We start from the raw sequence: 21,730 nt of genomic DNA on the forward strand, positions 1-21,730 counted from the left end.
TGGAGAAGGGGTGTCGTGGCCTGGGGATGCATTGTGTATTTCTTAATGTCAAGTCTGATGTGCAATCGGGTTAAGGTGCTCTTTTAATGTCTAGTTCTGTGTGTGATCTCGTGTGTGTTTGGGGGGTGGGGGATGTACTTTGTTCTCTTTTAATGTCTAGTCTTCTTATAATGTCTGTGCCTTCCTATTATTTTATTATTTTACTGAGTGGAAAGTACCATTTTGCTAAAACCTGGTGCAACACATCTCTCCTTGTTTTCTTAAAGGTTAATGTTCTTTGTACATCGTCCCTGCTGAAATAAAGAAACATAACATAACATACAGTTACTTCTTTATAACAAAGCAAAATGAAACTCTTTCACAAGTTAAAACTGATTCTTAGTTATAACTAAATTTTGACCAAATTGTAGTTACTGCAGTTCGCCCTTTGGACAGAGGAAGTCATAATGAATAAAGTATATTTTATGAGATACTGGGCCCTAACTATCTCACAAGATAGAAACTTAATATTAGAGTTCCCTAATCCCTTTAAACTGGCGTGACCAGCTAATGTTGCATTTGACCATAAAAGAGATTTAAATAGTAAGATTAGATTTCAATGTGCTTAAAATTAAAGAGCCGAGACATTAATTTTTATCAAGTGAAGCCCTGTGTGTACGTGGTTCTTTGCTGGACAGACAAAGAGACAAAACTAATAACATCAGTGCAATATAGTATATCATTTATTCATATACATATTATTAATATGATGCATATTCGAGGCTAAATTTAGCACAACTCGGTTTTAAAATGACAACAAAGATGCAAACAGATCACAATTAAAGATTGCAAGAGCAACCAGCGGCTAAAATATGTGCTAATACACAAATGTACACATGTAAACACACACGCACGCACACACGGGCACGCACACACACACATACAGAGGTCATACAGCAGACAAGCACCGTCTGTTTTCATAGCTGCAGCTGTCCTCATTGGATGTAACACCCATATCGAGACACACACAGAAAACAGGCACACATGCACGCACACACACACACACACAAACACACATACACATACAGACAGACAGACAGACGCACACACACACAAGTGGAATGTCCCAGCCAGACAGAGCTTGGCTGTTCATCTGGATATCTTTAAGAGGTGGAGAAGGACATAGAGAAAAAATGTCAGTATCGCACACATACACACACACACACACTCATTTCAAGCCCTGCCCCAATCCTGATTAACCCACTGACCCCTGAGAGAGACCACCAAGGTGGACATTGAGAATCACAGACATATGTACATAAACACACATACACACACACACACTGCAGTCTTTGGGTTAAGCAGTACAAACACGTGTCTGTGCTGCAGTCTGAGGGAGCCCTCAACTGAAATCCTCCGGTGATCCGTCCGTCCCCTCGCTGTCCGTCCTCCGCCTCTCCTCCGACGATCGCACGTCTTGAAGAATCTGGGACTGGTTGAGGAGACACTCCTTCAGCTTGTCCTCAGTCAGGGTGAGGCGCTCCTCCAGCACTGAAACGGTCTGTGTGTTTGAGGAGGTGGGGAGGTAAAAGGGGGTTGCAGGAATTATAAAGCAGAATAATTACTGAAGTAGAAATTCAGGAGAGCAGCAATCAGCCCGAGTGCCTTGAAATCAATCCTGACGGCATCATAAAAACATAACGTAAGAGCTAAGGAGAGACAGAGGAGCCTTGTAGTTCTTTTAGCTTTTTCAGGGCAGCAAACTTTGACCTTGTTGAGGTCATCAGCGAGGTTGTATTAGGTTGAGGAGTTAAGTGTATCATTCTACCAACGGTTCTACCAAGCCTTTGCTTTTAATGAAACAGAGTGTCTGTACATTTTATTAATTTTTATGAATTATCACCTTTTTTTTAAAGATGAAATACAGATATTTTATATGGTTGGTAAAAGTTGCCTCCTTGTCACTTTCATCTGCTAATAACAGACAATGATGTGTGTCGAGAAGCTGCTGTGTGGTGGAATATAAAATAACCCAGAACTGAGTTTTTATAAGAACCAGAACAAAAGAGTTAACCCTTAAGAGGACAAAAACTGATAAAGGCAAAAATACATGAGGCATTAACAGGAAGGATGTGTTAACTGTAGGATCCCAACACTTGGTCAGACAAACTGTAGAGGTTTAAACTAACTAAGCTACAAAAGGCCTGGTTTTGATCTCTGTTAGGTTAAATGAGCATCTCACCTGGTGGTTAATTTAAATAGTTGTAAATATTAAAGTATTTCATTCAACAGGATCAATCAAGAATAACAGCTGAATTACAAACTGAAATCTTGTGTTTGAGCTAGCTACAGTCATTCTGATAGGGCGTTTTCCCCCTCTCCTCTCCCCCGCTGGTCAGCTTTAACATTAATAATTTTGTTCCGACCCGAGTACACTTGCGGTAGGACTCCGAAGCAGAAGGTGGCGGTAATGCACCTCGAAAACAAGGAGACGAAGAAGAGAATCATCAACTACAGAACATTGTTTATGTTGTAATTCCAGTGTAGGAAAGCGTGCGAATCACATGATCCCAAGCCCATACAACTGAGCCGACCTTCGCACTATGCGAAAACATTAGTTATGTTTTGAATAAAATCTCAAGAACGACCCACTCATCTACACTCCTACTGTATCAGCCGTGGCCGTGCAGTTCAGAGGATGAGATCGGCGGTGCTGCGCTCATACGTGGATTTCAGAGGAGACATTATAAAAAGCTTTCACATCTGATGCGCACCCTATCCGAGAACACATGACCCGTACTTGAGACCACCTTTTCAAAGTGGACCCGGGTACGGATCAAAGAACCGTGCCCGAGTACGGAACACAGTGTTCACACTATTCAAACGAACTGGACTTTGGGGTCAAGAGTACTCACATCCGGGCCCGGGTCCCTAATGTGAAAGCCCCCATAGACTTTCAACAAGACAGTTGTTTTCGCTCCTGTGGGCGTGGCTTTCAGGTCATGACGCCTTTTGCTCAGTCAATCAATTCAATCAGAATAATTCTAATTAACAGTTCTAATTATATAGCGGCAAATCATAACCAAGGTTATCTCAAGACACTTTACAGACAAAGCAGGTCTAGACTGTACTCTTTGTTATATCATAAAGAAAGAGAGCCGACACTGATGGAGGATTATTAACTCTCAACATCAACCTGTTACTTTCAAAATAAGCTCCCAGTCTTTAGGATGTTTTTAGACGTCACACTGTGCCAATGTTTGCCTTGACAGAACTTCATTAGCAACTGACCTGTGTGAGAATATCCAGCTGTTGAACAATGTGCCGCAGGGTCGAGTCCAGACTCGATGGATGACCTGAGCGGACTTCTAGTGGTTGCGTCTGCGCTCTCCCCTCTTCATCTTCCTCTCTCCATCCTCTCCCTCCCCCGCCGGCTCCGGTCTGGCTCCCAGCAGTCGCACCTGCCCTGCCGACACTTTCGTCTTCCATCCATCCCTCTAATCTTGAACTGGACATGTGACTCGCAGGCAAACCATTAGAGTGCTGACAGTTGGTGGCTTTCTGCGTGGGCATCGAGTGTGTCTGACCGTTGAAGAGCTGCAGATAAGAGCAGAGAGAGAGAGAAAGCCCGATGCTCAGCTGATTGATTTACAGTGCATTGTTCTCTCTTTACATTCAGTGAATTTTAACCTCATGAATTACGAAGCCAACGTTACATCAATTCTTCACTGAGACACATTAGTATTTGTTGAGAACATGACACAGAAAATAGTTGGTTCTCAAAATAATACCCAATTATTGGTGCCCCTTAGTGCCCAGCCTGCGTCTACACCCTGCTGTAAATGCACAGGAAGCAAAGAAAGAGTGAGTGAGAGAGAGAGAGAGAGAGAGAGAGAGAGAGAGAGAATATACTAGAAATGTCCGTGTGTGAGTTGACTTGTTGTCAAAACATTTGCAAAACCTGAAATGTCTTAAAATGTAGAATATTTTTAGCTTTCACAATCTGTTTAACAACTGAATTCATAAAAGAAAATGAAGCAAATATTTTAGTCAAAGTGTTGAATGTATTTAAAGTTTCAGTTGAGATGTAAGTGCTGAAAGGAGTTGAAGGGTCACTCTCATATTAAAGTGGTAATCTTGAAAAGATCTCAGTTCGGTTCTCTTTGGCGGCACCTGTGTCGATAAACGGTAACTGCAGGAGCACACTTCCCAGATATCCAGACAGTGCTGCATATGTGACGTCCACGGTTGGCTCCGGTTGTAACTCTTGATTTTCCTGGCTGACGGTCACTTTCCTTTTCAGACTGTTTGCTTCATCTGAGCGTCGAGTTTGTTTCTTTTTCTTTGGATTTTCACTTATTGTTGAAGTTGTATCTGTAGTCATCCATCTTTTCTTTGTTTGTTCAGCCATAGTAGATTACTGTTTACTCGCAACACTTGCAGAGAGCGGAAAAGCAGCCGCTTAGCTCCGCCTACCCTCTCTGGCAGACCAACCACTGCTGGCTGATGGAAAACGCGTCACTAACTGGGCGCTGCTTGTGATTTTTTCCATGAAATTCAAACCCAGTCTGTAATACTGCAAATACACATGCTTTCATCAGTAGGCCATCGGCTCAATCACCATTGTGCAAAGGAAGAGATTTGATCACTAAAAGGAGTTTAATTACACTTTAAGTGCGAGGACTGAGTGAACCAGCTGACTACAGCGGTATTAACTCAGATTAACAGATTTACCTGATTTAATTTGCTTTAAGTGAAAAACAATATTATGAAAGAAACATTAACTTCATCATGATGCAGGCTTTTGGTTTGCTTGTTGTTTTTGAACGGACTCTGGAGGGACCGTTTCTCAAAAACCTCAAAAACATCTGAACAAAGACGGGCTTTCACGATGCAAAGTTGCGGCTCAAATGAAAAAGTCACCCACTGTAAAAAAAAAAGAGTATTTTTGTGCCCTTACACTGATCATGTATCTAATCGCTCCTTGCTGAATTTCTCTTGTCCTTTCTGTGTGAACACACCTTCAGTCTAAATGAAGTGAAGTCAAAGTGTAAACACTGGATGGAGTTAAAAGATAAATTGAAGTGTAGCCCTAACTCGAGTTAACGCTTCAGTTGCTTATAGTCATCACCATAAATGGAGCCCTAAACATACAGCATTTAATTACTTCCATTTTTAAGGTATACAGGGATCAAAGTGGAAGGTTGAATAAAGCAAATTTTAATGATAACATGGCAGGAGTGATACATAATGCTCTGCAGGGTGAGCCAGCAAAACATTCCTCCTGTCTCATTGTTGTGTGGAGTAGGCCTTGAGCCTGTTCTAACTTGGCAGACTGAAGGATGTGGATGACTCACGCTGCTGGATTACTGACTTAACGGCTGGCTCTGTGAACGACTGACTAACCTGCTGGCTAAACACAAGTTCACAAGGTTATTTACACTCCAAGGCAGAGGCAGAGCTGAAGGAAGACTTTTTATTTTATTTGATCAATACTTTTGTGCTTTTTCATGAGTGAGAAAAAGACAGATGGTAAAGGACACTGAACAAAGAGAGAGAACATAGCGTTCAGTTTAACCAGGGACAAATTCTTTGTTCATCATTCCTCCAGGCTCCGGAGACAACTGAGCATGACTTCACATTTATACACTCTCACACATGCACAGCAGGAGCTTCACCATCGAGGAACAGAATCATACTGGGGGTATTGTTGCTTGAGAATGTCACAACATTTTGTGTTTGCCATTCAAACCGCTGTCTGAAGTTTTATGCTCCAAATTGGACCGACTTGAGTTTTCTTACTTTTGAGCCAACTATGGCAAGAAACCCCAAACAAATCTAAAAGTTTTTCAAACGCTTTTTAAGTTTATTCATTTATTGATAAAACAAGGGACAAATAAAATAGTAAACCAAACACTGAAATATACTTCTTTAGATTTCAAAGTCAGGTCCCTTTTTGTTTTAACTGAACTGTATCCTTCAACTGGAGATCGATGAAATCAGAGAAAGACGCTGAGCTACAGTAAGTGCCAACTTCGCCTGAAGCCCCACCGAGGGCTGTCTTTACCAATCTAAACGACAGGGTTCGTTTATTGTGGAGAGACAGTTGGCTCCTTGGGCTGCACGGTGGTGCAGTGGTTAGCGCTTTGGTCTCACAGCTAGAAGGTTCCTATTTCAAATCCCAGTTCGGACGTAGGGAGCCTTTCTGTGTGGAGCTTGCATGTTCTCCCCGTGCTCTCCGGCTTCCTCCCACGGTCTAAAGACACGTTCGTTATGTTCATTGGTGACTCTGAATTGTCTGTAGGTGTAAGCGTGAAAGGTTGTCTGTCTCTGTGTGTCAGCCCTGTGATTGACTAGCGATCAGTCCAGGGTGTAACCCCGCCTCTCGCCCAATGACAGCTGGGATAGACGTCAGCCCCCCCAACGAACAGGATAAGCGGTATACACAATGGATGGATGGACGGATGGAGTTGGCTCCTTATAAAAATCTTAAGACAAGGAACAAATGCTTCTCACCTAAATACAAGCTGAGCACAGAGAAAAGCTTCAGCTTCAAAAAATGTTTTTACTGGTTTTAATGTGTGTTTGTTCTGGAGAGGAGGAGACCTCTGCGGATAATTCAGCTCCTCGTAAAAGTGTAATAAACAGTGAACACTGAAGAGTAATTTTAAGAGTTTGTGGCATGCTGTTGTTCTTGCATAACTCTGTTAACAATGCTGCAGCTAAGAGCTTGAGATCTGGTCTGGATGATTTGAAGCAAACTCACTAGAATTGTGTTTTTATTCAACTTTGAATTCAGATTAAAAGTAAAGAATAATTTCCTTTAATCTATAAATCTGTTTTTGATTAATCACTTATTTTTTTGGTCTAAAAAACAGAAGAAAGCTGTTTCTGTGTACAAGCTGTATCTCGTGGAAATGAAAATAAAGACAGTCTAAGCCAATTACTGTTTTCCAGGGCCAACAGAGACGTCTTCCAATCTCTTGTTTTGTCTGATCAGTGTCTAGACACCAAGAGATGAAAAGTTGGGGTTTCAACAATGTGTGTGAAAACTTGTGTGAAAGGTGGAGAGTAGCAGGTGGGGTCTGGAAAAAAGGAGAAAAAGGAGGGGAAATAAATGAGGGATGTGTCAGGAGGATGGAGGAGGAAGGAAGAGGAGGCTGAAGAGGAGGAGGGTGTCACACATTCCTGGCCTAATGCATGGAGCAATCGATTCCGGCCTGCTTCCTGCGCACTGTCCTCACTTCAAAGGGAGCTCGGAGGGAGGCAGGAGAGGAAGGAGGGATGGCGGGAGGAGGAGAGGAGGAGTATGTGTGTGTAAAGAAAGGAAGGGGGAGGGAGGGGTGACGCTTAACTCCTGAGTTGAGGTGAACAAAGCTGTCAGTGTGTGGCTGGCGAGTCTCTCTCGCTATCTGTGTTCATTGCTCTCTTTATTTCCCCCTCTCTTTATGCCTCCACATCGCTCCTCCTTCACGACATCTGGCAAACATCTGCTCAGCTCATTTACGCTCCGCAGATCCAGACCTCCATCCCTCTGCATCCCCCCCCTCCGCCAGGAAGTTTGGGTGCAATCAGACATTAACAGGCAGGATACCCTGGCTGGCCTGAGAGTCAATAAATGCAAACATATAAGCTTAGTCAAAGACATTAAAGCACACGCCGTAGATTATATGAAACTATTGAAAGGCTTTCCTGAATACTCCATTCTGATCATATCAGTCAAAGGAGAAAGAAGTGTGGTACGTTAAATGTTAGTGTGAGGGCACTCAACCTTTCGGCCCTGTGAGAGTGGTGAAAGAATCAACTCACTGCAATCAGGTGTGTGTGGCACTGATTGGCTTTGATTAGGCCCAGGTGTGGGGAGTCTTCATATACCCTGAGTCTCCAGTGCCCTGTGCTGACTCATTATCTCACCTTCAGAGGTAGTGAGAGGTTCTCCATGTGGCTTCTCTAGTTGTCGGGGTATCTGCAAACACCAACTCAGAACTTTGCGTGTATTTGTGGTCAATTGTTTCCCAGGGAATAATTTGGGGTGCTGGAGGGTTTGTGTGACTCCAGCCTTTTGGGTTATCAAAGGCCTCCCGGGCAGCCTTTGCCTTCAGCTTCGAGTTTTCTGGGTCTCCTGGACAATTGTGGTTTTGAGTCAGCGGCTTGGCAGCGGTGATTTAGTTAATCATTTTAGTGCTTTATTTCATTAAGGAAGCCTGTAGCGGCTCTATACAGTTTCGCTGTCTTTTTCCTCCCCTTTCCAATCTATCGCTACTGCGATTTTGTGGTTATCCCTCTGGGATAACTTTGAGACACCCCTCTGTCTGCACCTGCGTCCCACCCCCCCCTTTCCTGACAGTAAGTTTATTGACAGTTTGTAGAAAAGTAAAAAGTTGTTATGCGCCATGGTCGTGTTAATCGAAACAGAAAATATCAGAGGACTTTGACAGTTACAAGGCAGAGACCTTGATCTAGTGCTGAGGTGATCCATGCTGTCCAAGTCACTTTGTGTTACTTCAACATCAAAGGAAATGTTCAGTTTGATGTGAATTATTAACCTAGGTGGGCTTATTTTGAAGGGGCCATATCTTTGAATGGATATTCTCATATTTTCATGGCTTTCACATGTTTGGGTGTTTATTGTTCACAGTGAAAAAGTGAAAACAGCATAATTCTGTGTTTTTCCAGACTGACATGTTTAAAAAGGTCGCCTCTGAAATGGGCCGTTCAGAACAGCTGCAGGTTTCTACGTAGAACCTCGCTTTTGCTTAAATTGACCAATCGTCATTCACCGTCGTTCACTCCAGACTGCCTTCTTGCACGAGCTTGTAGTCAAGTCGTTCTCAAGATTTCAAGATTTCGTACATATAAGGTCGAATAACCGATCCTAGAGCAGCCATGTTTCTACAACTTTGGAGTGACAGTGCAGTCGCACAAACGTGTGGGAGGGGCTACGTGGTCACTCCAAATACTTTCAGCCAATCATGGCTAAGGTCTGACCTTTGAATGGCAGAACGGCTTGTTCGCTTCAGGAGGAAGGAAAAATAATTAAATTAAAATATGTATACAATATTTAAAAACGAAACACATGTTTGCTGTATGGATGCAGTTTCATTCAACAGAAAATTCTTTTGGTAGAAGAAAAAAAATCAAATCAAAATTAAACTAATAAAATGATTTCCAAATTAATATTTTTATATTTGTAATAGTAGCCATGTTGTTAGCTGTTTGAGACACTTCTTTACTTCTGCAATAATGACCCGTGCGCTGTATACTATCCCTGACTTATTACCTATTAACCTATTCCTTATATATTCACTGGTGTTGTTACACGTCATAACAGCAACATTTTGAGAATTATCCAACAAATAGATTAAAATAAAACATCTAAGATATTCACAGATTAGAAGTACCTATATGGAAGCTAAACAAACGAAAGTGCTGAACCCTGAGAAAGTCCACTTAATCAAATGTACTGGCTAAAGCCGACATGTCCATGTGACACTATGCTTCTTATGCAAGACAAGTGTAATAGGAAGTAAATTAGAATACCATACGCACATAGAGTAACAGTATCTATCTATGTAAAACAGAAACCTCAGTATTATAATCTCTGCTAAACTCCGTGGAATGTCAGGGGTCACGGCTCGCTGTAACCGCGGTCAGCAGTGACGGGAATGTAGCGATGGCGCTCTGCCAGCCAGGGGTTTATGTGCGATGGGAGAGGAGTGGGTGGTGAGGCTTGGGTGGCGGAGCACAGCGGAGCAGAAAGTATCCGCTGTGATAATTGGAGGGCGGTGGGAGTGACGTGACAGAGCCCCACTGACGGCTCCGAGCACACAATGTCCGCGTTGTCTCTGCGTGACGATGTGACGTTGGGAACTAAAGGCTGTTGTATATTCCTTTGGATACAGAGGTTTAGTGCAGAATGTTTGGTGATAGGTTACCAGGTCAAGAGTGAAGCTCTCTTCTGCTCTCCGCTTCTAGTCTATCTCCCTCTGAGGTGCTGCTGCTCAGATCAGTTGTAGGCTCCATCCCATATATTTTAAGGGAGGTTGGAGAAGTCAAATCTCGCTCTCCCAGATGGCAGCCCAATGGCCAATCCTACGTCTGTTAATTGCTTCATATTTCTTAGGTCATTTGTTTTGAGGATAGAGATGTGGCAGTCTAGTTTTCACAGCTTTGTTTCTTAGATTAGCTTCTCCGCACTCTTGATATTCTAGAGGTGAGGAATACTTGGTCCAACCAATGGTCTCTTTGGGGGCTAGCCCAGAGTTTCGCCATTGTTTCTTCTGTTTGGTCAGACCTCCAAACCATCATAGTTTTAGTTTATTCATTGGCAGTTTGTGAATAAAATTGCTTGAAACTGACACTTGGGTACGACCTCCTCTGAATATGTTGCCGCTAAGGAGGTTCAGCCAAGTGGTCCTGTTGTGGTGGCCATCAGAGACTCATGATCGCATGCAAAGTGAGAGAGGCACGACTGCAGCAGATTTACCCAACATGGCGATGTCTTTAGAAGAGCAGCCCATGTAAGAATGTGAACAGTAGCTGTGATGTTTGGGATCAAAAGGACCCTCCAAAGAAAACGGATCAAAACTAGCCCTTCCTTCATTTCTAAATCAAACCACAGATGTCTGATCAAATACATGATTACCATCAGCTCCAGAATTGGCTTCCTCTCTCTCTTGGCAGGAAACCTCTCGCACTGTGACCCTCACATAAAGAAGCTGTTTGATCTTAATTGAAGGGCCTCTCTGATGTTGCGCCTTCCCACTCCACCTCCCCTGCTCTACCTGACATCCATACTCATCTTCAAAAAAACGACCTCGTGATTATTACTTAGAACTGAACATCCTCCGTAAGATCAGGCTGTTCTCATCCACTGTTCCTACTCCTACGTGCAAAAAGGACTATATAACTCACCTCTAAGCCATGCTCTGGGTGAATATTTGATACTGACTGGCTGCAGGGTGGCAACAAATCCCTGACAATTTAAAAGTTCCATATTTACTTTCAGCCAAAGTATAAAATGTTATCGACTTTGAATCTTGCTCGCATTACGTTCACTTTCCGGCTCATAGCTGACCCAAAACGCTCAATGAGCCACGCTGTATCTAACATTCGTTCTATTTACTCCATTAGTCAACAATGTTTCCACTCAGAAGAACCTTACGGGGTGGTGATAACTTGTCAAACCCTCAGGCCTTTAAGGGAAACTGAGTTACTACTTGTGACGTAGGACTTTGTCCCAGTAGACGTAGCAATTTTGATGAAATATGAGAAAGAAGAAGCCTTCCACTTTCTCTGTGTGGGAATGTGATGCTCTTACAGCACAGATGACTAAGAAAGACATTAGTACATGGTAAAACAAAACACTCATGTAGGCTGACATAGTTGTAAAGTGTGTGGAGTAGAGTGTTTAAATAAATAACAGAAACAGTGCCAGATAGGGGCGGTAAACTCAAAATGGTAGACGGTAGAGGACTGCAAGAGTATCATCAGTTGGCCCAACCCTAGTTTGAGGTGAGCAAACTTAAACTACACTTCACATTATCATCAGTAAACAAAGTGTCTGATCTTGTTTTGGAACTTTTAGCACTCATGTATTTTGCATACTCAACCACATACATGCAAACTATTATCAGGGGATGTGACTCTTATGCTCCGTGCTTCTTGCTAGAGATTGCTTACCTTTTCAGTGAAACTAAAAGGCTGAAATCTGAATTGTAAATATAAATCAGCACGGTAACCACAGCTCACAAGGTGGCCTGTCACGTTGGTCAGAGCATCCCGGGGGAAACAGATGGGATCTCAAGCCTCGTGATGTTTAGTATTCACACTGCCTGCCTCTCCTATTGCCGAGCACTGACTGTGTTTACATATTATGCGATATTATGGCAGCGTGACTGCACTGGGTGGCACTTATCAAATGATCTATGTGACACGGGGTTAATGGATAAATTCAAATGGAAATGATGGACAAAATAGCCTCTAGCTGCAAGAGCTGTTCAAGGCTAACGCAGGCTGTTCTTAATCACTTTTTATACATATATCGCAGAAAGGTTATGCACTAGAAGTCCAACATAACCCACATAGTTGTGAGGCAGTTTGGACCAATCTGCTGAGATATTAGACAATCAAAGCAACTGCTCCAGATATTCAGAATGTAGTAGGTGACATAAGATAGCAGACAGACCATATAGTCGGCTGTAGAAGGAAGGCGATGGATTTAATTGGTCCAACAACGCAGGACTTTCAGGAGACTCAAGTTTGAGTCCTGTGTGACACTAAAAGTCAAGGTTGAGATATTATTTAAACAAATAATATGTTTCCTAACATGAACCAAGCTAAGGCCTAACCAAACCAACCATTTCACATCAACCATGTGAAGTGAAGAAAAACGACCTTGGAACGCTGAGGGTACCTCGAAACAGACGCTCAACAGATGCTTCCTTCTGCGTTGGTATGAGACACCAAAGGCTTGCCGGGAGAAAGTATCTGTATTTGATCAGAACCCATTGGATATTTATAGCATGGCACGCCACGATGGACGCCATGAAAGTGCCCTCATCGGATGCCCCTGTCGTAGATTAAAAAATGATAAAGTGCCCCCATGGATGCCCTTGCAATAGATAAATGATACACACACTCATCTGCACACTCCTACGTGAGACAATGTGCCCTCATGGTATGCCTCCATAGTTAAAAAACACCCACGTTGTTTCACATCACAACTTTCTGCGTTTAGAGATTGATACTTTAGCAGTATAACCAATGAAATGATTGGATGAGAAACCTATTGTTGCTTGCTGCACTCAGGAATCACACTGTTGGTAGCTTTCATCTCCTCCTGTTAATAGAGTGGTAAATAAACCACTGCTTTCCTTTCTCCTGAGCTTTTTATCCAGAATGTCTTGATGACATGTCAACATGCCTTTCAAAAATTATTTATTTGAGAGTATAATGGTGAGAAGTCTTTATAGGAATGTTCTGGCAAGAAAAATATTTTAAAAAGAATATATTTGGACACAGAATATCCGGATCTGCCTTTGAAACTTCTTTTAAACTCCTGTGTGAAACCATCAGTTGACCTCGGCTCCTTTCCTGTATGAAATGTTGTGATGAACTGAAATGTGATGGCTGGGGGTGGCGGGGGTTTCCTGGTCACAGGATGCCATGTAATGCTGTTAATAAAGCAGGCTTCATGGACGGAGGAAATCCTTGTTAAAAAAAAATCAAAGGAGCGCTGGCCCTGACCCTCCACCCTAGTTTTACTCTTCTATTTTTGAAGACACACGCAAATGGCTGCCCTCTGGACACACACACTGTTGGCTGCCATCTGTACCAAAAGCCACACACACACAAACAGTTAATCTTTCAACAATTACCACCACACACCACCAAACAACTGCTGGAGTCACTCTCCAGGATCCTTCCCTTGATTATTAACAGGAGGCAGGAAACTACTTTTCTTAGCGATTTCAAAAAGGAACATCTCCAACTCCCATACTTGTTCCGGCGACTTACCCGGGGAAGTACCTGTCAAAAAAGTCAGCTATTGTAAGCCGGGGTCAGTTTGCCAAGGTCCCTGCCTTTGAGAGCGCTGCTGGGGCCCACATTGCCCACAGAGGACACAGGAAGTAGGAAATAATCCTCCGTCATGTCTGTTTACAACAACAATTCTATGCAGCAGATCTTTAAAGCACGACAAACTGCATTACAGATGTGGAAGAAAAACGATCCCTTCAGGCAACATGGCGGCATGTAATTACAAGAAAATTGTGGTCAGGTTGTCGTTGTCGTTGCAGAGGCAGCAGCGGCAGTTCTAGGCCAATGTTCAGACCGTAATTTGGGGCCCAAGTAATCAATTCAACTCCTTCTTTTTTTATCTGCAGTGCTGTTTTTGATCTTTGTTGTAGCTTAATCATTCATACTACTACTACCAAGATTAGTAGTTATGGTAAAATCACCAGTAGCAGTAACAGTTTAACTTGCAGAAGTAATATGTAGTAATAGCAGCAGCAGAAACGAACACTAGTAGGCTAGTAGTGTAGCTGCATTATACTCCATGTACAGGCTGACTGCTAAAAGTGGAGTCAAATATAAAAGGAAACACGCCTCCAACCTGAACAGAAAATACTCAACATCCTCCTCCCCTCCCATCCGCCCATGGCCTTTAACCTTTGTCAGGTGGCAGGTAGAACTGGCATGAGATCTGAGGCGTCTGAAGGTTGCTTCCTGTCGGTATTGCCAAGACACCACATCAGAGGATTCATTTTCCATTCATCTCTGTCACACCTAATTGTCATGTACCCAGGTGCTCTGTCCACACCCGCACTGTGGCACTGTAGCTGCTCAAATAAAAACGCACATTAACGATGTTCTCACCCACATACAGTACAAACACACAAACCGAAACATCAGACAGGTAAGCACACAGTCACATAAACGCACAGATAGAAGTCATGTAACTATAACTCAGCTGGAACCGCTGATCTGATCTAACCGTATCTTTGTCAGAGCAGCAGGACCGCTGATGTTTTTTTAAAGGCCTGGGCTGAAAGACGAGCAGGAAACAGAGAAGAGGTTCATGTGGCTTTGAGGAAGTGGATACATCCTCTTTATTTCTCACCCTACCTTCCTCCTTCCCTCACTCCCTCCCTCCCTCCCTCCTTCCTATCTGTCTGTCTCCGACATCCGCACAGCAGCCACCCACACACTGAGACGAAAATATCCTGCTTGGCGGCGGATTGCTATTAAATACAGTGTGTTTTTGACCGCATCACACACACACACACACACACACACACACACACACACACACACACACACACACACACACACACACACACACACACACACACACACACACACACACACACACACACACACACACACACACACACACACACAGGACGGGAGACAATAAACACCTCGACCATGGGTGAAGATAAAAACACAAACCTCCTGCATGATTCAATGTCAGCTGAGCCAAATATTAAAAGCACTGGTGTTCACACATGCAGACACAGAAACAGGATAAAAGCACAAAAACACGCACTCAAGATTTCCTAAAAAAAACACTCATTTGGGCTTTAAAACGCACACGTACAACATAAAACGGACGGTTAAATATATAATACCTTAAGAGAAACACACACAAGTTACTCACACACGCACACACAATTCAACCCAAGATGGTGTGTTTCTTACACATCTCAAGGACACATGCAAGAAAGCAACACCATCAATACACACTCTATTGCATGAAGCCAAAGCCATTCATGACAAATTATCCTCACTTTGAATGTTTATGTAAAATAGGCCCTCGTTGACTCTGCAGTTGTTAATTGCATAATTGCTGCTTCTGGGCAGAAGGTGTGCATTCAATCAATCCAAAGAGCAAAGCAGCATTTTTGAAAATGTGTGAAAACTGGCAGAAACATTGAGAGTTTAAGGAATGCAGATGTTTCATTATAAATGGGAGGTAACTCCCATCGTAAAACCATCCAGTCGGCCATTTTGCTTCGCTTATCTGTGGTCAGGTTGCGTTGGAAGCAAGCTAAGCAAGTTAGTCCAGACATCCCTCCCACCAGCAACATTTTCAAGTTCCTCCAGGTGTTCCTCAGGTGTTTCAAAGCCACATGATATATAATCCCTCCATCAACCTCTGGGCTTTCTCCCCAGTCTCCTGCCAACTGGATGTGGCCCGAAAACATCCACAGGGAGGTGTGAAGGAGGCATCCTAAGTCCTGATGTCGGAGTTCTCTATGTATGAGCCCAGCCATCCTGCAAAGCGAACACATATTCGCGATATCATCCTTTTGGTCACTACCCTTCCCTACTTCCCTATCAGCTACTTCTTTACCAACACATTTCTGTCCTACAAAAACAAATAATAAGGACAGGTGGATTGCTGCAGCTTCAACAGTAATGCCTGTCGATGTACTTTCCAACCCTAAGTCATACGTTTTATATGGTGTGATAAGTTTGTTTCACAGGCGGGCTGGGATCAGCCTCAGAGGTAGAGTGAGGAGCTCAGACATCAGGAGGGAGCTCAGGGTACAGCCAGTGTTCCTAAGCATTGAAAGGTCCCAGCGTCTCATTAGGAAGCCTTCTCAGAGCCTTTCTCCAGAGCCTTTCCCGCCTCGTCTAACTGGTATGAGGCCCAGAGGCAGACCCAGAACATGCAGGAGGAAATGTGAATCTAGCTTGGAAATGCCTCAGAAGAAGAAGCTCAAAATGTTGCAGGAGAGAGAGACCTCTTGACTAACATAACATATAGTACAGCATGTTGCATTAACTGGGGTAAACATGCGCTGCTGACCAAATAATGGAGTGGAATCACCGTGGTCCAATAAAATGCAATGAGGAGATGGGGGATAGAACTGTAATCCATTTTTACTGGTTGTCTAGTGGAATATAAAATACTGGAGACAGAAAAAGAAACAAAAAGAATCTGAGTGAAAGAGAGAACAGTCTGACAGGATGGAGGTATAAATGAGATTGAATAAGAGAAAGAAAAAGAGAGGACGGCTGTATATTAGCGTACATGAACTCGGCACCCTGACCCACTTCTGCAGGATGAATGAGTTAGCATCTGTCGCCAGATACCACCAAGACTGACGATGACTCATCGCCTGGCTCTGCTTAGCTCACAGAAAGAACCGGGTGGTGAGTGGTCAGAAAGACATCGAGAGAGAGAGAGAGGCGCGACATCGTCATCTAATCAAGAGTTTTTCGCTTATATTCAAGATCCAAGATAACTATCAGAAGAAATGATGAACGTATGGAAAGATGTGGCCCTTTGTACAGTCTGATTCTACTACAACATCACTTACTTCATTCATGACTGAAGACCTCCTGATATGAACCAAAAATGCTCCGATATGATTTTTTCCTTCCCAATACCGATTCCATTACCTATCGTAGGCCTAAACCGATTCTGGTAACACATTTTGGGCTGTATCATTGACTTATACTGATACTGTTTATCACATCAGAACAACTCTAGTTTATTATGACCTATTTTAAATAAAACAGTACATCTTACACTGTGTCCTAACAGCAAGGAACCATCCAACTATTGCGCTGCATCACATAACATTGGATACTCCGTGTCCAAACTGAATCCATTGGATAATTTTCATGCAAACAAACCACATACCGGAGACTAGAGGTCTTCACGGGTCTACTGGAACAACCCGGGTCAAATAATAGATGGATCCGGGTCCCAGCTTTCAAATAATAGACGGCTGCGGTTCGGTTCGGGGTCGCACAATTACGGGTCTCTGAGGGTTCAGGCCCGAAATTTTGGACCTGTGAAAACCTCTACCGCAGATATGAGCAATCAAGTAAAAATGGGTCAGTTTGCTATCATTCACTGCTTTCTCCTTAAACAGAAAACAAGGTTATATACTGTCTGGTGACATTTACCACTTGATGTTGTTTGATGCTTTCACTGCAGGCTATAGGAGTAAATAGAAGTGACCATGAGCATGACTCAGAATGAATGCTTACGTTCATCTGTGCATGCAGTAATTGTATATAGGCAACTCATTTCTAACATGTTCGCTATATCAACTTTAAAAAGGAGGTACTACTACTACTTAATATTAAAGCTTAAGAGTGTTCTCTGGAGCCTATCCCAGCTGTCATTGGGCGAGAGGCGGGGGAACACAAGGCTGACACAGAGACAGACAACCTTCCACGCTCACTGTCACACCTAAGGGCAATTTAAAATCGCCAGTTAACCTAATGAGCATGTCTTTGGACTGTGGGAGGATGCACGGGGAGAAAGGCCCCCAAAGTCTGAACCGGGATTCGAACCAGGAACCACAGAATTTGAAACCCCTCCGGATATTAAGACCACCAAAGGTTGGGTCTAACTAATGGAACTATATCTCATCTAACAGATGAGCAAAGTATTAAATACTCATGATGATGTAGTTTTGCTTCTAACTATCAGGGGCAGCTGACGGTTTTAGCTAAAATTAAATGTACTTTAGGTTTCCTGTTGTAGCATAATGTATTTTATATTTTTAGATAAGATAATAGAGCAGCAGTGTTACATAACATATGATGTATTCAGTCTTTTGTGGCCTAATGAGTAAACACAGTACTTACATTGACCGGGTTACAGGTTCCCACTCATGCTAAAAATGAATGCACCGTTAACACTGGAGGACTTTGGATGAAAGGATCCTCCCGAAAGGTTTCCCTGTGTCCATTTATTATGGTCGAGCACTTGCAGCGTTGGCTTGGAAACAGGCTTTGTTGACCATGAATTGGATTGTTTTGGGACCACAAGAAGCCCACCCTCTCTTCATTTCCCATTTCTGGTCTTAAGACGCCCACAATTTATCTGCTCCCATTTAAGAGGAATGAGTCACACCAGAGCACAAGTCGTGATCTGGACCACTGCCTGTTTAAAAGCTCTCATTATAAACAGTTGTCTAGCTCAGAAGAAAAAAACAACACACTTATGTTTATGATTGATTAGCTCAATTCACGGCACGATCTAAAGGAGAGGGTTGATTAACAGTTTCAAACGGCTGCAAATGTCCAAATATGGAGATGAAATGTGTGAAAGTGTTTATCAGTGTCATTGGTTAGCTGTAGCCACTGACACTGCCAAGCTCATGACTCAAATGCATTATATAAAAAATAATTGTACGCAGCACAGATTGCAACTGGAATACGATCCAAACTGACAGACCATATGTGCAGGTGGTCTGGTGAATATGTAATCAGATCTCAGTAATTCAGCCAGGTGCAAGTAGTCCAGCTCGTCTGCCTTCATTAAAAAAGCGTCCGCCTATGACCTGGTGTCCCTGTGCCCAGTTTTAAGAGAACACTCCATCCGCTTATATAATAACACCATGCCAAAGATGAGTCATCGTCATGGGACACAGAGGTTAAGCTTCCTGCAGCTCCAATGTGAAGAGCACTGATACTTTCATTTAAGGGATGCAACAGGAAAACGTTCACAGATACAAGGACGCAGAACAACGTATGCAGGCACACCTGCAAAGAAAAGCACAGGTCCACAGACATACGATAAGAAGCAGCAGTGACGTCCACATTAATTGCTTCATAACAGCAGTTAACCCACTTACTGAGTTTCTGTGTCAAATTCCCAACCACTAATGGTGCTACAGTGCAATGCTGTGATAAGATTGTCGTAAGTCTGTTTGTATGTTGTAACACACATTCCAGAGAAGCCGGGAGTCATGTCGATAAGTTACAGTGGCATTTACCTTTTTAAAGGCCGACCATGTTTACAAGGAAAGAGAGACAATATGACATTGGTTTCACACCATTAGAGTTGGTGCTTCTGGATCTACTTCTGGATTCTTAAAGACTTAAAGTCCAGAAACACCTGTTGTGTTATCAACAGATTGACCCTTTTGGCTGCCAATCAAATGGAAGTGTTGCTGGAGTTATTACTCTACAAGTCAGTTGCACACTATTCTTGCAGATGACTGTAGCGGTTGCAACGTGCCGAGAAATGGTGAAATATGCCAGCAATGGAAAGGAAGAGGGCTGAGAGCCATTATAAACTAGGCCTGCAACTAACCACTAGTTTCATTTCACTTAATCACCTGGTTATATTCTCGATTTTCTCATGAGTTGCTTGGTTCATAAAATGTCTTAAAAGCTGTTAAAAATGTTGATCAGTGTCTCCGAAAGCACAAGATGATGCATTTAAAGGCTTGTTTTGTCAACAACCCAAAGATACGGTTGATGATGCAGATGGTTCATTGTCATACAGAAGGAAAGAAAATCTTTACACTGAAGAAGCTGGAAATTTACTTAAAAGAAAATTCTCAAATTGATTTGTCCATTAGCAAAATAGTTGGTGAATTATTTAATAGTTAAAAGCTAGTTGATAAATAGTTGCAGCTCAAGTGTAAATGATGCACTCTTTGAATATATGTTAAAATCTGTCTTTGTAAATGTTTCATGAGGAAGAAAACTGCAAACACACAACAATATGAAGAACAGAAGTAGATTTTAATAAGTCGATAGTTTCATGTTTACCTCTTAGTCAACATAAGTGTAAATAATTGTCTTCTTCACGTCATTTTGTAAATATATAATTTTGTCAATGACTACATCTGAATTAAATGAACTATGTATTGCATGTTTGTTTGTATGCACATGTCACAAATGAGAAAGGTCATTCATGTAACCTAGGGGTTAGGCATGCAGGCTGTGGCGGAAACAAACAAGCACGTGTGGCAGTATGGCTATATTACATGAGAGCAGGAAGTTATTAACATGGCATTACCAGACCAACGAGGGGCAGGAAATTTAATTTGACGGCCTCTGCAAAGGTTATGTCCCAGCCCTCCCCCCGTGGAGGGTAATTGATTATTATGGCTTACAGCTCCCGTGCTCCTACATATCCACTCAAAGCGTCCATATAATCTACATTGTGAGACAGCACAGACTCATCACCATCTCTTTTTGGAAATTAAACCAACTGACTGACCTGGTCAAGCACTTGACATAAAGGTCAAATAGTCTGACAGCTGAAAAGGAGGAGGACATACACTTTTAAACATAACGACAGTCATAAAATTTATTATAAGTTAGATGTGTGGTCCTGTCTATGAACGGGGAAACAGGAAGCCAAAGTTAAATGATATGGTTGATTAGATTGGATGATTTCACACATAAGTAGAGCTGTAACTTCTCTGAATTTTGTCTAAGGAATCAGATTTGGCTTTTTAATGTGAGTCTTCAACTATTTGATCCTTTCAACATTGTGACTGATGTACACTGAAGGGTCATTTTGACATTCAGTTTGAAGAGTTTGCTGCCAAACAAAAGTGCAGATATTACTGACAAAATCCAATCGACTCAGGGTCTCCTTGACTGATGATTCAAATCATCATTTTTCAGGGGGCAGCCCTCCACATAAGTAAGTATTATTAGGTTTTTATAATTTGGTTTCACAATAATGTTACTCAGAACAACTCTTGAGTCAACTCTTGGGACAATGAAACTGCTACAGGTGTAATGCATATTAGCACAGAGCAGTAAATTCACTTTTCTCCTGAAATCATAAACGCTGAATTACATAATGATGCTCAGTCTACCTCTGACTATCTATCAAGCTGCAATTATGCTGCTCCAGCAAAGGTCAGACGTACTTTACAGCAATTCTCCTAAAAAAAAAGATGTTGTAAATATTACCTGGCACAAAGCTTGTTGATGATTAACACAGCCCCAGTCGTGTCACGACTTTCTTCACACCAAGATAATGAGAAAAAGTAAACACAACATACAGCTAGCTGGATTCTAAACTTGATCCAAAAGGCACCTGGAGTCAGTTTCACCTCTCATTCGACAGACTCATTCGAAAAGGATGCAAAAAAGTGCATTTCTATATCAAATATGATGTTGGTTTTATGTAACATTACAGTAACGGAGTCAAGGACATTACAAGATAAATAAGGTAGGTCAGAGGTGTCTTTGGAAGGGGCATGAAATGAAACTTCACTTCAAGTTAAATCCTACAATCAAAACAAAGATGGATGTCGACAATGAAACAAAAGGTAAAGGTAAGAGATAGAAAGGAGGCCTACTATTTAACAAGAGTACTATAGTTGAGGTGGCGTGCTTTCCTGAGTAGACTGTATTATACTCTACAAACACCCACAAAGCAAACACACTCACTGCACTTTGGACGCTCGGATGGATGCACACAAACGCTGTCACACCTGGCACATCGGTGCACACACTCATACAC

At 42.4% G+C, this 21,730-nt stretch overlaps 1 protein-coding gene across 1 annotated transcript in view; it reads right to left on the minus strand.

The window, feature by feature from the left end:
• Window positions 1-783: 783 nt before the first annotated feature.
• Window positions 784-21,730, minus strand: part of poc1b (POC1 centriolar protein B) — a 46,217-nt gene continuing 25,270 nt past the window's right edge. The window contains exons 11-12 of the mRNA XM_069686689.1: window positions 3,271-3,576; window positions 784-1,540 (exon numbers count right to left, since the gene is read on the minus strand). Coding sequence (XP_069542790.1) covers window positions 1,382-1,540; window positions 3,271-3,576 — 465 coding nt within the window. The 3' untranslated portion in view covers window positions 784-1,381. The remainder of the gene's footprint in view (window positions 1,541-3,270; window positions 3,577-21,730) is intronic.

The sequence above is a fragment of the Semicossyphus pulcher genome, unplaced genomic scaffold (genome assembly GCF_022749685.1).
Source record: "Semicossyphus pulcher isolate SPU_LCO1_2020_fin unplaced genomic scaffold, fSemPul1.0.p SCAF_8, whole genome shotgun sequence".
NCBI lineage: Eukaryota > Metazoa > Chordata > Actinopteri > Labriformes > Labridae > Semicossyphus > Semicossyphus pulcher.